This window comes from Osmerus eperlanus, chromosome 17, assembly GCF_963692335.1.
Source record: "Osmerus eperlanus chromosome 17, fOsmEpe2.1, whole genome shotgun sequence".
Classification (NCBI taxonomy): Eukaryota; Metazoa; Chordata; class Actinopteri; order Osmeriformes; family Osmeridae; genus Osmerus; species Osmerus eperlanus.
This window is the reverse complement of record NC_085034.1, coordinates 3,693,196-3,708,000: the sequence shown is the minus strand read 5'-3', so window position 1 is coordinate 3,708,000 and position 14,805 is coordinate 3,693,196. Positions and strand designations below refer to the sequence as shown.

General features: G+C 47.0%; 2 protein-coding genes across 2 annotated transcripts in view; one reads left to right on the top strand and one right to left on the bottom strand.

Moving 5' to 3' along the window:
* The window catches only part of LOC134038047 (thyrotropin-releasing hormone-degrading ectoenzyme-like), a 75,969-nt gene that overhangs the window by 20,695 nt on the left and 40,469 nt on the right, over positions 1-14,805 (bottom strand). Inside the window, 4 exon segments of the mRNA XM_062483642.1 lie at positions 1,329-1,516; positions 4,208-4,273; positions 10,354-10,419; positions 11,738-11,875. Coding sequence (XP_062339626.1) covers positions 1,329-1,516; positions 4,208-4,273; positions 10,354-10,419; positions 11,738-11,875 — 458 coding nt within the window.
* itih5 (inter-alpha-trypsin inhibitor heavy chain 5) overlaps positions 1-14,805 on the top strand; it is a 173,415-nt gene that overhangs the window by 155,214 nt on the left and 3,396 nt on the right. The window lies entirely within an intron of this gene.

The following is a 14,805-nucleotide window of genomic DNA, read 5'->3' as shown; positions in this document are numbered from 1 at the left end:
GCTATAACAGTTCCTGAGTAAGACAGAACATGGAGAACTCTGTAGAACTGTACTGGTACATTCAGAAATGGGGAGAACAGACCATTAGGACACATTCTCCATCTACATGTCTAACTCCACCACAGAAGCAGACCGGGAGCCATATGTCCTGTCTCTAAACACAACTGAACACATCTCTGCTCTGTCTCTAAACACAACTGAACACATCTCTGCTCTGTCTCTAAACACAACTGAACACATCTCTGCTCTGTGTCTAAACACAACTCTGAACACAGCTCTGCTCTGTGTCTAAACACAACTGAACACATCTCTGCTCTGTGTCTAAACACAACTCTGAACACAGCTCTGCTCTGTGTCTAAACACAACTGAACACATCTCTGCTCTGTGTCTAAACACAACTCTGAACACAGCTCTGCTCTGTCTCTAAACACAACAGAACACATCTCTGCTCTGTGTCTAAACACAACTTGGAACACAGGTCTGCTCTGTGTCTAAACACAACTTGGAACACAGGTCTGCTCTGTGTCTAAACACAACTTGGAACACAGGTCTGCTCTGTGTCTAGACATAACTCTGAACACATCTCTGCCCTCTCTTTGAACACAGCTGTCCTGCTAGTCAAAATAGCTCTTGTTTGTGTCCCTCAAGGAAGCTGTACTGCACACTCCTTCAATCATGAATACAGAGTGTTTGAGATAAGGGGGGGGTGTGAAAATGAAGAGGTCCCTCCGTTTTTCCTCACTCCTTTCACTCTGCCTCCCCTACACGTTTTTGTACAACAGGATTTTCTCGGCCCCCCAAACCTCTCTCTCTTTCCACCCCCTTCTCAGCCTTCCACTCTCCTTCTCTTACTCCCTCTCTCTCTTTGCCCTGGGTTGACCTGATCAGTGTTTCATCAAAGCATCAACCAGAGAGGGAGAAAAAGAGAGAGAAAGAAAGACAAGGTATTTGAGAATACAGCTCACGGCATGTACCAGAAGCACTGGCCTGTCCCGGCCTGTTGATGAGGCTCACTGATCCTGGACTGTCCTTCTGACGAACCTGCCCCAAACCCGACCACCTCAGACCTTTATCCTCAGCTAATGAGTTCAAAGGAAGACTGAACCTGAAAATGAACCTAAATTGACAATCGACTGTAACTTGACCCCTCCTTGACCTTCTGGATTCTTCTATCGTTCTGTCAAAGACGGAAGAATCCCGCTCTCTCTGCTGACAGGCGTGAGAAGCTAATGCTGACCACCTGACCATCAGTCTAATTAAACTGCATCTGCATGACTGTTAAACGTGACCACACCGCACGTCGACCACAGGGGTCGCGGGAGCGTACCTCTTGTTCAATAGGTCCGGGTCTCGTATCCTGATGTCGGCGTCGTAGATGAAGTGTTCTTGTGTGACCGTGACCGTGCGCTCCGTGCTGTCGTTCTTGCTGATGGTGACCACAGGGTAGCCCATCTGCAGCGTCCAGAGGTCCATCACCTCCTTGATGTTAATGTATTTCCCCTCCGTCTTCATGGCCTAAACGCACATCACATCAATCACTCCATCAATCAAGCTGTCAACTCCGCTGTTACGCAGGGGGCACTTAGCGGAATCCTCGTAATCAATATTCTCAATGATTAAAGGACGCAACCTGTGAAAAAAGGGAAGAGGATCAATATACAGTACGTGTGTGTGTTTGCACATGTGCGCGCGTGTGTGTGTGCGCGCGCGTGTGTTGTGCTGGTCAAACAGATGAGGTTGGGTGCAGGTGGGGGACTGATATGGCAGCTCTTCTGTTGTGGAGAGGGTGGGACGAGTGATCATGATCTAGCAGCCTGGTCCTGTCGAGCGGTGAGGGGCTAATCAGGGATCGAGCAAGCCCAGTCTGAGAGGCTTCCTCTCCACACAAGGGCCCTCCAAATCAGCCTGGACCGGAAAGTACGTGGAGAGGAATTGTGGGTTGGATTCTAGGCTTAGGCCCAGTGGTTGGAGGAAAAAGTGTGTGTTCGTGTGTTCCTAAGAGTCCAGACCTCCTCTACAGTCTCCTCCTCTCCTCACTCCTCCTCTCTACTCCCCTCCTTTCTAATCTGGCCAGACCTTGTGCCAGCATGAGTAGATGGTTCATTAATGATCGGAGATCTGAAGCCTCGCTGTGGAACACGTTCTACATCCTCTCTACAAAGTGAAGGAAACTCTAAAAGTGAAAAATGGAGGACAAGAAATAAATCTAAGACCTTAATTAAAATGCTCAGCGTTGCTGTGGTTACCGTGGGTGACAGAATGCTTCAGTGCTTTCTCTCTCTCTCTCTCTCTCTCTCTGACTCTCTCTCTCTCTCTCTCTCTCTCTCTCCCTAGCTCTCTCTCTCTCTCTCTCTCTCTCTCTCTCTGTCTCTGTCTCTCTGTCTCTCTGTCTCTCTCTTTCCCTCAGACAAAGTATTTTAACTTCAAAGAAAGTTACAATTAAGGAATGAATCAGCTAATATTCCAGTATGCAGAGTTTGTGAATCTAGCTAGAACTGTAGCAGAGATGGTTTTGAACAATGAGGTTCTCTTGGTCTCAAAAGTACACAGCTGGATTTAAAGTCTTGCTGACTCTAGTTTGAACCCCACACACTATAAAGACAGCACTAAAACAAACCTAGTCTTTACACAGGCTTTTCATAGTTGACATATATGTGCTTAAATAGCACTTTGTAAGTGTGTTTAAGTTATTTTTGTATCAAGAGTTCTTCCGACCGGTTGATTGGCAGCTGGACTCCATTTCCAGAGTGTACACAGTCCGGCATAATCCCCAGTCTGTGATTCATCTCCACATGAAGCATGAGGGAGACACAGAAACAGGGATTATCATCTGTTTCTGTTCCGTCAGCGTGTGTGTGGACAGAGAGTGTTTCCCTGATACACCTGCCTCACATGAGTGGATTAGCTGGTAAAGCTCTTTAGGGAAATTGACAATAATTAGAAAGAAATAAGTTCTGGAGTTTTCAGAAATAGCCATAATTGGAATAATCATCATATCTGTCAGACCTGTCACCTGTGAAAGAGCTGTCAGGGATTAGAGGGATGATTTCAGGAAACAGACGAAAAGATGTTCTTTCAATTATCAGCCTATTGGACACCCACTGTTTCAGTGTCATAAATAGAGTGTTCAGCATTCATGAAACTCCTCGCGGAGTGACAAGCGTGAGAGAGTTTGGACAGAGATATAAACAGTTTATAAGGGGGAGGGAAAAAGTGAATCCTCGTAGGATCCGGGGGTCTGTCAAATGTCATGCAGAGTGACAGAAGACACAGAGGGAGGTGACTCTGTCACAGCAGTGTGTGTGTGTGTGTGTGTGCGCAGGTGTCTGTGTGTGTGTGCGCTCGTGTGTGTGCTCGTGTACCCCGTCATCGTTGGCCGTTAAATAAGGATGACCAGAAAAAATCATGAAGGCAGAATAAGAGTCGCTGTGAGTGTCTTTATCTTAGTCCACTCATGCTCACACGCACACACCCTGCATCCCAGACACACACACCCTGCATCCCAGGCACACACACCCTGCATCCCAGACACACACACCCTGCATCCCAGGCACACACACCCTGCATCCCAGACACACACACCCTGCATCCCAGACACACACACCCTGCATCCCAGACACACACACCCTGCATCCCAGACACACACACCCTGCATCCCAGACACACACACCCTGCATCCCAGACACACACACCCTGCATCCCAGACACACACACCCTGCATCCCAGACACACACACCCTGCATCCCAGGCACACACACCCTGCATCCCAGACACACACACCCTGGGTCCGAGGCCACACACAACCTGGCTTCACGCAGCTCTTTGTGTCTGGCAGGCATGAGGGACCACTGAAGCTAATAGGTCCTCATGAATATTTGAGAGGAGCAGAACGGAGAAAAGCAGGCTTCATCAGATGACTGGCACGTCCCACCACTGTGCATACCAGCCCCTATCTGTCTGAGGGGCTGATAGAGAGACTGCCAAATGGCATCCCCTATCTCGGTCAGAGGCGGGTGGCTAGGTTTCTGTGGTGCTGTAATTAAACTGTGTGAAGGTGTTTCGGAAGGTCACCGCATACCAATCCCATAGATTATATTGGCAGAATCTCACGTGAACACACACGCACACACACTCACACACCAGCACAGACACACATGCGTTCACACAAACATACAAGCACACATACACATCATTCTGTAAGCATACCTCAGAGAGCTTGTTCCAGAGGTCGTCCCTGGCAGCATTTCCATACATGTGCGTCATCAGGTAATCCTGCAGAAACAATAGTCAGTTTAGTTCTTGACTCCTTCTCTTAACATGTAAGACACCAAGAGTACTTAGTTTGACTGGCACAGCTCCTCTATGGGGATTACACACACACACACACACAACCAGTGATAAAGCTAATCCTCTCTATAGAATATCTGATAGATTTATGCTAATGTTTCCGTCTGTTTAGGAGAGATTTGCCATCAGTGTGTCCTTATGATAACATTAAGACCTAGACATAATAAAACACAAAACAACACAAATCGATGTCATGAATATGCAACAGTAGAAAAGGAGGAAAGTCAGGAAAGAATAAAAAATGTATTCAAGAATTATCGGACCTGAAGAATGTGAACGTAATCCGGTGTATATGTACATTATCCAGTATATTCTTCTGAGATTGAGTGTTGGTTGGGAACTTTCCACGTACTATATTGGCACAGTTTGTGCACAGTACAGTATGCGTGTGTGTGTGTGTGTGTCATACACCCCACACTGAGAACATCTCTACTTATTCACTGCTAGATTCCCTGACTGCATGACCTCCTAATCTGATGAGCGTCATCTGATTTAGGTGGAGCCAGCAGAGCTGTAGGGGTGATGGGCTGGCTGATAAGAGGAGCAAGCTCTTTAGGAGGAGAGAGAGATGACAGGCCGGATAGCTTTATTACCAGCACCTTTAAACCCTCCTAGAGGGAGCTGGAAGATAACATCATGTCACACTCGTCACACACACACACACATACACAAATACACCCAAAATTACACACGTGCAGACACACACACACACACATAAAATACACCTAACATTCCACGAGGGCAGACATAGACACACAGGCAAACACACACAAACACAGTACACAGCTCTGTACACACAATATACCACAGTGACACAATCAAAAGCTTCAAATCAAAACAATCCACCATCACCTCACACAACCCCTCTCAACCGTCCTCTGTTCTCTTCTCTTCCTCTCTCTCAATTCTCTCTCTCTCTCTCTCTCTCTCTCTCTCTCTCTCTCTCTCTCTCTCTCTCTCTCTCTCTCTCTCTCTCTCTCTCTCTCTTTCATGTTCTTTCTTGGTTCATCATCAAACATCTCATCTCTCTTTTCTTCTCCATTTTGCTTCTTTTCTCTCCTCCCTCCATCTCCTCTTGTCTATAGTTAGCCCAGCAGAAGAAGCAGTAAAGCCTGTTTCCCCCAGGCATCCCTAGTGCCAGGCTGTACCAGTCTCTGTAGGCTTACGTCAAGCTGAGTGAGACTGGCACCCCGGCACATAACCTCAGGCCGGGGCCAGGGCCGGGGCTGGGGCCAGGGCCGGGGCCAGGGCCGGGGTCAAAACTGGACACGCCTGTGTTGTGTTGTGTGTGTGTGTGTGAGTATTTGTGTTTTTGTTTGTGTGTTAGATACACTATCTGTGTGTTTGTGATTTTATAAACACAGCAGTCTTGGGCTGACAGGCACCAGATTTACAGGAGGTCAGCTGTCCCTCTTCCATCCTCCATCTTGTGTCTACTCCCTTGACAGAAAAGCTCTGCCCCGTCATGGATGCCAGACATCAGAGTTTCCTCCCCGGAGTGGCTGGCAGCTGGCCTAGGGCAAGAGGACTGGGAGGTCTGCTGTCTCCTGTGGGCTGCATGTCAACTCTCATCTCTGTTGAACAGACACTGAAGCACTCTGCTGGGTGGTCACCAAGCAGGGGTAAAAATACCAACCTGGAAACAGCTCAGTCAGGAACTCCATTTACCCCACTTATCCCTACACTGGTTTGATCATAGCTACTGTAACAACGAGAAAAACTACCTTCTGAAGGATTAAATCATCCTTTGCTAAAAAAAAAAACGTTTAAAAAAAGAATCCATCCCAATGGGACCAAAATGACAAAAGAAAAGTTAAATCAATGAGAAATAAACCCGTCCTTGTCTTTTAGGTTTGTTACTCTTAATAAGAGAACACATCGAACAACTGAGATCTATATAAAGATACAGTAGGCTGATTACTGTAGAATAACATCCCGTCTGAGACCTTGAATAGACCACTCAGGATGGCCCAGCTCTCATTCATATGCATTGTTATTACAATTATACATTTGAATATTTCCTCTCTGCGGCACGCTCAAGGATGGCAGCCACAATCCCCTCTTTTCATCAGATATTACATCAAAATGTGTAATATTCCCAGACTAATTATTCCCTGATGCGGCATATTTGAACTGCTTAGCCAGGAACATCAGAAACTAGATTGCCTTCTCAGTACAATCGCCTTAAATATTTACTGTACACAATTTAAAAACTGGCACAAGCCAAACTCAGAGACAGACTTAAGAATATTCACTTGTGTTTACCGACAAGAAATGAGAAGGACAGGAGAGAGAGGTAAAGAAAAAAAAGAAAGAGTGTGAGAGAGAGAGAGAGAGAGAGAGAGAGAGAGAGGGAGAGAGAGAGAGAGGGAGAGAGAGATAGCGAGGGAGAGAGGGGGACAGAGCAGACATAGAGAAAGGGGGGGAGGAAGGGAGCAAATTAAAAGCGAGTGATATGGATGAAGGATGGCTTTAGGGTAAGCATCTCGTTGTGCTAGCCAGCCCTCACAACTCTCGGTAATTTAGCGAATGTCTATCTGTCCATTTCATGTGTGTGAGAACATCCTGAAACTCCATCATCACACCACGGCAGAGCACTGACAGCTGTACCTCCGTCTGAGACAGAGAGGGAGGAAAATGGAAAGAGAGAGAATGTAAAAAAGAGAAAGAAAAAGTGAGATAGAGAAAGAGGAAGGATCTTTAGAGAGCTGACTCCGGTGTGCCTGTCAGACAGTACGAGTGGAGTAAGCACCCTGGGGTTGTAGATTGGATTCAGGGGATATAATGGGGAAAAGAAAAAGAAAAAAAGGGGTAAGGAAAGTTCTCAATATTCCCACAGGCAAAGAGAATAGTTATTTGGGTATTCAGGCCAGGGTATTCATTGGGCTCCTCTCTCCCAAGAAGAAATACTTTTCTTCTTTCAATAACTCACTTTACCGACATTTCTCATAATTTCCCCCATGGTCGACTGACATCTTGAATGGACTAGGAGCTTAATGGCGTCAGCTGGCAGGATAATCACCTGTCTAGCAGTGTGTGAGTTTAAATGCTGTACACTCTTCACACTCCACTGTTCTGTCTCTTAGTGGAAGAGCTATCTGTCTCCCAGTGTGAAGCCCAGCCTCCCCCTCAGCTCCAGACCCAGACCCCTGCACAGCCACAGCCCCAGCCTCCAGAACAGACCTACTCCCTAACCCCAGGTGCAGCCCTCTACCTCAGGCCCAGCCCCCAACACAGCCCCCAGCCCCCAGCAGTGGGAGTGCAGTAGAAGACACCTTACCACTTCCCATAGGTAATTGAGGTCAGGGTGTCAGTGACGCTGTGACTTTCCGTTCAGCAGGAAGTGACATCAGTATTCTTCTCACGCGCACCCTCTGCTGGGATTCAATTATGCAAGGAGGCATGGGAGGAAGGGAGGAAGGTGGAGTGAGGGAGAGACAACATACAGACTAGCAGACAGAGAGTGAAAGAGAGAGAGAGTGGGATAGAGAGAGAGACTGCTAGAAAGAGTGAGTGAGAGAGACAGAGATCCCTTCAGATGCTGGTGGGGTTAGAATTGGCAAGAACAAAGGACCGTGGCTATATTTCAAAGTTGTTCTCTTTACTCAACAAAGTAACTACACTTCATAGCTGTTTGTCTCCTTATCCCCCTCCTCCTCAGTGCTATATCTGCTCCTAGAGAGCTGATAATCAGATGTTTCAGTGTATCATTATCCTGCTCTAATCTCCGAGGCTTCAGGGTTGCTGGATCCCTGGTCCCTGCTATGTCCTGCTGCCTGCCTGTAGCACAACCATCCTCATTTACTGGTAATTGTAACTCACATCACTTTCTTTGTTGGCTTTACCACAAAGCGATTCAGCAAGACAATATGTTTCCTCCCTGTGCTGGCTCCCCCCACACTGAGCATGCTCCAACTCAGCATTTATCTGGCAACCGCCAGTGCTCCTCAGAGTTAAGCACTCGCCGCTGGGTGTGCAAATGTGTGTGTGTGTGTCTGTATGTGTGTGTGGGTGTGTGTGTGTAGGTGGCCCTCTATGGCTGAACAGACTGTTGGCTGTGTGATGGATTTCAGCCGGGTAGCCTGCTCCCATAGTATGAGCTCATACTGCTTCTGTGCGTGGTGTGTGTGTGTGTATGTGTGTGTGAGAGAGAGTGAATCTGTGGGTGTCTGCATCCACATGCGTGTGCGCGAGACGTCTGTGAAGTGAGGTGGGACCGGCCGAGCCATCTGGTTGGTACATGATGAATCATCAGCTCTGTCCGGTATCAGAGGCCTTCCAGCTTCCAGCTGCCCCTCTACCGGGACAGGTATGCTAGCCAGCCACGACACCACAGCCTGGCCTTTTATCCGCACCCCCTCCCCTCTGTGTGGTGTGGTGGAGGAGCACGGCAGGGTATTGACCCTTGCACCAGCTGCGGCTAGCCTGGACACATAGTGGTCTGCTGTTGCTGGGCAGAATATGGTCACAGAGAGAGAGAGAGAGACAAAGAGAGAGGAAGGGAGAGAGTAGAGAGAGGGTGACAGAAAGCAAGCTTGACAACAGCTCCAGTGTTCTGTCTGTTTGAGTGTGTCTCCAATGATTGCCTCATAAATAGATCTTATTCATGTCAGACATGGCCAGCTGTGCGTGCGCGCATTTGTTTTGTATGTGTGTGTATGTGTATGAGTTTGTGTGGCCAGATGGTGGTTAAATGGGGTTAGAAGAAGAAGGGGTGGAAATCAAACCAGTTCCCTTTCTAATCTGCCTCCAGGAAGCTCTGTCCTTGCATAACCTCAAAGATCTTACTTCAAAAGATCCCTGCTTTAAAACCGATCCAGCCTGACTTCATTCTTCCTGGACTGGTTTCCCCCGGGGAAATTGTAAGACGACATGATCTGACCATTTACATGGAGTAACGTGAAGCTCATGTTGGTAGGGTACATGCTGAAACAGGCCTCTAAAATGGATGATGTCACCTAATTTAGGGTATCCACAGAAACAGTATCACTAGGTGAAAAGTCATCTTGAGTTGACGCTCCTACGGAATTCCATTTAATAGATAAACAATTGTATAAATGTAAAGAATTAAAGTTAAAAGATATCCCCCTTTCCTCCTCCTCTCTGCATTGCCTGGGGCTGCAATTAAAGACAACCACTCCCAGAAGCAACCTCTTCACCTCGCAGCTCTAACGTTTACCCAGAGACGTTTCTAACCAACTACTTTCCGTTCTTTTGTTGCCTACGTCAGCAGACACAAGAATTCTCTCTCACTGTCCCTTTCTGTCTTTCCCTTTGCCCCACCCTCGGTGTCCGTCTCTCTGTGATTTACACAGAAGAATGAATCAGGAGCTAGTCACAGTTAACACTGTTAGAAATATAGGCCAGAGAAGTTCTAGAAATAGTACGCTGAAAAAGTACAGTAAGGCTTTGAAGTCGGACATACCGTTCGTACATCAGTGAAAGCTGTGGATTCCTGGAATGGCTCTGTAATGTGTGATCACATTATTCCGAAAAAAAACGGATATTTTCATAAAGAAGGAAGAAGAACTCCAGTGTGATTTCGAATAAAATCTGATTATCTCAACATTGATTCAAGCAGCACAGTTCTGGAAGAATCTGAAATGAAATGAATGGGATTTCCATCAGGTTGTAATGGGTGTGTTTATCAGGCAAAGAAAGCCTGTTGGGACCAGCTGTGCTTAGCCTTCGCTTATTGACACTCACACTCCCTGATGAGATCAGTGTGTGGAACCTGCATTTACGCTGTGTAACTCCAGATTACCGGCTTATCCTTTGTTGGTTCTCCTAATCCACCTGAGCATCATCCAATCACGGAGCCACATCACCCTGTTCGCTTCAAAGACATGCCCAATCACACACCTCACAGTCATCGCCATCAGAATGAAGCTGCCCAATCACAGAATTTATGTGACTGAATCTGTATCTGAGTCCGGTTTTAAGTATCTACTATTAAAAAAACATCTTTGTGGACTTGAACTGAGAGATAAAATATCCAGACTTACGTTGAGTCCTTTCTGGAACACCTGTTGGCCCATGACGTTAGCAAGCATCCTGATCAGTGCTGCCCCCTGTAGGATGGGAGGAGAGACAGGTATCGTAAGCATCAGTTACAGACAGCAGTGGGTGTTAAACTGCTCTACTGTCCTGGAACTCTTTACACATACATTTCCACACATAATTTATCTACTGTATTATTATCTACACGAGTTCAACTGAGATAAAAACAGAGGAAAATCCTACTGCTCGCTCTGGGAGGCGTAGATTAGATTTGTGTTTAACTGTGGCTGAGTTGAGAGATAAACTTCTTATTCTGGTTCCTCTCAATGGCCCCTGATTTGACTGATATCACACTGGAGAACGGGCTTCTCTGCTCCCCGCAGAACAGAGCCTCACTCTACTGAACATACAGGGTGTTAGATAAATCTCTGAGAGAAAGCGAGAGAGTGAGACAGAAAGAGAGAGAGAGAGACAAAGTGAGAGTGACAAAGTGTGAAAGGATCACTGCCCTTTGGGGGTATATTTGGGAACAATGTGTCAGGTTGTAACATTAGCAGACACTGAAGGAATGTGTGCACGTGTGTGTGTGCGTGCGTGTGTGTGTGCATTACAGAGATCAAACACAGCTTCAATCTTTCAGCCATTGAAGGGGAGAGCAGTCAATTTCCATAAACCATCTCCACTGTCTAGTAATCCCTAGTCCCAGACTAGAATCACTTCAACAGATTAGGGAGGAGAACCGCCCGCCTCGATGGTCTGCCTTTTCAATCACTAAACCCGCATCTCCAAACAGATATGCTCAGTGATGCAGCTCTGCCACAGAGCCCATTTAGCTGTGTAAGGGCACCATCTCGGCCCTCAAACAGGCTCCCTGACGCAGCTCCGTCTTGGAGCCCATCGGACTCCGAGATGAAAAAGAGCACCTATATGGAGAAAGGTAATTACAGCAATTTAGCCGTGCTTCAGAGACTGTTTACAGAGGCCCAGTGCTCCCTCAGGGGGCTCTACAGCACTACCTTCCCTGGATCTCATCCTCCACTACCTGCCTCTCTCACACTAATGACAGAGGAGCAGAGAGAAGGCAAACTGCTGCCAATTCATATGCCAGGGGGAGAGTCAAACCCAAACGGTTTAATTTCAGCCTCTCCTGTTGATTAATGACGGAGCTGCTCCTGGAAGTCATCTTAGTTAGGGGGGTACGTGAGAGGAGAGGAGATGCTGTTATAGGGTGGAGGACACCGGCGATGGAGGGGAGGGCAACGCGTGAGTGTGCGAGACATAGAGAGAGGGAGAGAGAGGGAGAGAGAGGGAGAGAGAGGGAGAGAGAGGGAGAGAGGGAATGTGTACGTAAACAGGTACCAGTGTGTGTATGTGTGTGTTTGAGTTTACCTTTTTGTAGGCAATCCAGTCGAAAACCCGATCTATGTCCGTGGCCTCGAACACCTCCTGTGAGATGGGGTGGGAGCTGGCCAGGCCGTCCAATAGCATCACCTCGTGGAGCACGTCTGTCAGGAAGCGTTGCTTCTCCTTGGACACACACGGTCAAAAGGTGACACAGGTCACACGCAAGTCAAACAGGTACAATACAGGAAAATGACATTAACAGATAGAAAGTGTGAGAGAGCTTTGGAACTGTTGGGCTGAGTGGGTTGTCAAACGGAACAGAAGCAGCATGACCCTGAGAATGTCTTCGACAACTGAAGCCGTGGGAGGGCCATCAAATCCTTCTTTTTTGGTGTTACATAGAGAATTAAGTATAAAGATAACCGTCAAATCAAGTACAATTTGACTATACCACAAACGGGAATGTGGTTGTAGCCAGGTATTAAAAAAACGATCATCCCATCATACTACATGAAAAACAACATACCAGACGGGACAGGTGTTTCAGAAGAGTTGTACCTTATCCATAGAAGAAATGCATTGCTAGTCTTCATTCAACGGTGAAAATAATGCTAATCTTTCCCAGAGGCCTAGGAATGAGAATGTATTCCAGTCAGACCGACAGAGAGAGAGAGAGAGAGAGAGAGAGAGAGAGAGAGAGAGAGAGAGAGAGAGAGAGAGAGAGAGAGAGAGAGAGAGAGAGAGAGAGAGAGAGAGAGAGAGAGAGAGAGAGAGAGAGAGAGAGAGAGCATGATTACACATGCAGATGAGCCCTGTTTAAGCTATTAATCCAGAAGGCAGAGAAGATGAGGTTGTGAGTGGGAGGTGAGCTCACAGCTAAGACATCAGACAAACGTTTACACAAACCAACAACTGTTCCCTGTTCACATATCCAGTCCAACGTGATGCAATATTGCATGGAACGACCATTTAAATAGCTCCTTAAAGGAAGTTTAAGTGTGACAGCATTTGAGCCAGGACGAAGAACCTGAGATTTCAGCACCACAGACAGCGACACCAACAGACACTGGTCGTCATGGACACTGATTCTTTCCGTTCCCTTTTCCCAGTCAGCTGATGGGAGACACAGCTGCAGACCATCAGCTGACTGGGAGGAGGACGGGGATGAAGATGGAGGGTGAGGTGAAAGCCAAACTCCAACGGATACTGACTGAACTAACGTTGTTCTGTTGTGTCTCGACAGACGTAACCAGGAGCAGCAGGAGGAATCCTCCTGGAGCTTAGCCTCGACCCGGGAAGAATTTCATTTAGTTTTGGACTTTTTTGTAACAAATGCATTTTGGTGGTTAAACTGCCTCTGGTGTTTTGTTCCATTACTTTACTGAGTGTAGCTACCCTCTGTTCAGCTCAGTGGTTGTCACAATATATTTGATTAAATAGTGGAGCAATAGGAACGCAGGAGAGATCGGAGGGAGAGAGAAAGAGGGACAGACACGGGGTGTTGTACTTAAAGAGAAGACAATGGAGAAGTGGATGCCTAAAGAGTAATGTTTGATTCTGAGTTTGTGATGGTGATCAATGCGGGGAGACCTGCGGAACACACACACACCTGTGTGTGTGTGTCTGGGGCTGTAAATGCAGGTCGGCCCTAGCAAAGGATTAAGGCGTCAGTGATTCAGGCACGTTTGAATAACACATCTGCTGGCTCCCTCCTCTCCTCTAATAATTAGCCTGGCAGCTACTGAGTTCTGCATGGCTGATCCTACCAAACCAAACCAATCTTAACTTTCCTTCTCTGCAATTATGAGCCCTTTTAAATGAGGCACCCTGTTTAAAAGGAGTCATAATAGAGAATGTTAAGCTGCCAGTCGCAGCTGCTTGTTTCAATAAGCATGGTGGGGAAGGAGTTTGAGAAAATACTCCTCTTGGATCAGTCCTTAAATCATGGACCAACACCCGCAGGCCCACTGTTAAGACAGAAACCCAAACCCATCGTCAGAACGACCTGTGACAGAGAAGTGACACACGAGGCTTGTAAAAGGGACATTCGGAATATAAAGAATGAGCATCCTATTCTTCTCTCTCTCTCTCTCTCTCTCTCTCTCTCTCTCTCTCTCTCTCTCTCTCTCTCTCTCTCTCTCTCTCCTCTCTCTCTCTCTCTCTCTCTCTCTCTCTCTCTCTCTCTTCTCTCTCTCTCTCTCTCTCTCTCTCTCCATCATTACTAACACAAATCAAAATCAAACGCAGGTTGAAATGGCTTTTGAAGAAAATATTCACAGGTTACAATGATATGCTGACAGGAGTACGACCGAGTGACTCGTGAATCTATTAATATTGCTCCAGACAGAATATTGAAGGGCAAGGCTCCTGCTGAGTCAATATTTGCCTGTAAACAAGGACATTAGCTCATCAGCTGGACAAATAACCAGGCAGAGATTTACTGTTCGATCTGAAGGACAGTTCAATCTTTCACAGTTCATCTCAAGGAGTGGATACAATACCACAGGCCACTACTGTTGGGTCCAAATTTGTTGCTTTCAGAATCAGAATCAGAATTAGAATTGGTTTTTATTGCCAAGTTTACACAAACACTGCATTTACTGTGGCAGGAAGGTGCGTACAATAAACATATACGGATGTTTATTGTACTGTTTGAACGAACAGTAGTTTTGAAGAATAGCAGTATTTTTCTCTCCCTTCTCTGCACTGTGTGCATGCACAACAAGGCAGTGAGCTAATTCATCCTCCACAGTGTGACACATGATGGAGGGAAGGAGGGAGGGAGGGAGCGAGGGAATAAGAGAAGGTGAAGGAGGAAAGTGCACCAGCTGGTCGATCCAGCGTGGATGTCAAGCCAGTCACGTAAGAGCACAGTTAAAATGGCTGCCCTGAAAAGACCTTCCATCTGGTCCATCATATGTTCTCCCTGCAGTACCCTTAGTCCCAATGATGTTTCACTTACTGCCTCCTATTCCTCCCCCTCCTCCTCATGCTCCTCCCCCTCCTCCTCCTCACACACCAGCCCATGGTTCTGTCCCTGCCCCTGCCTCAGCCCCAACCAGAGCCAAGCTGCTCCACACATAAGTGCTCAGATGCAAGGTAAGTGACTCAGA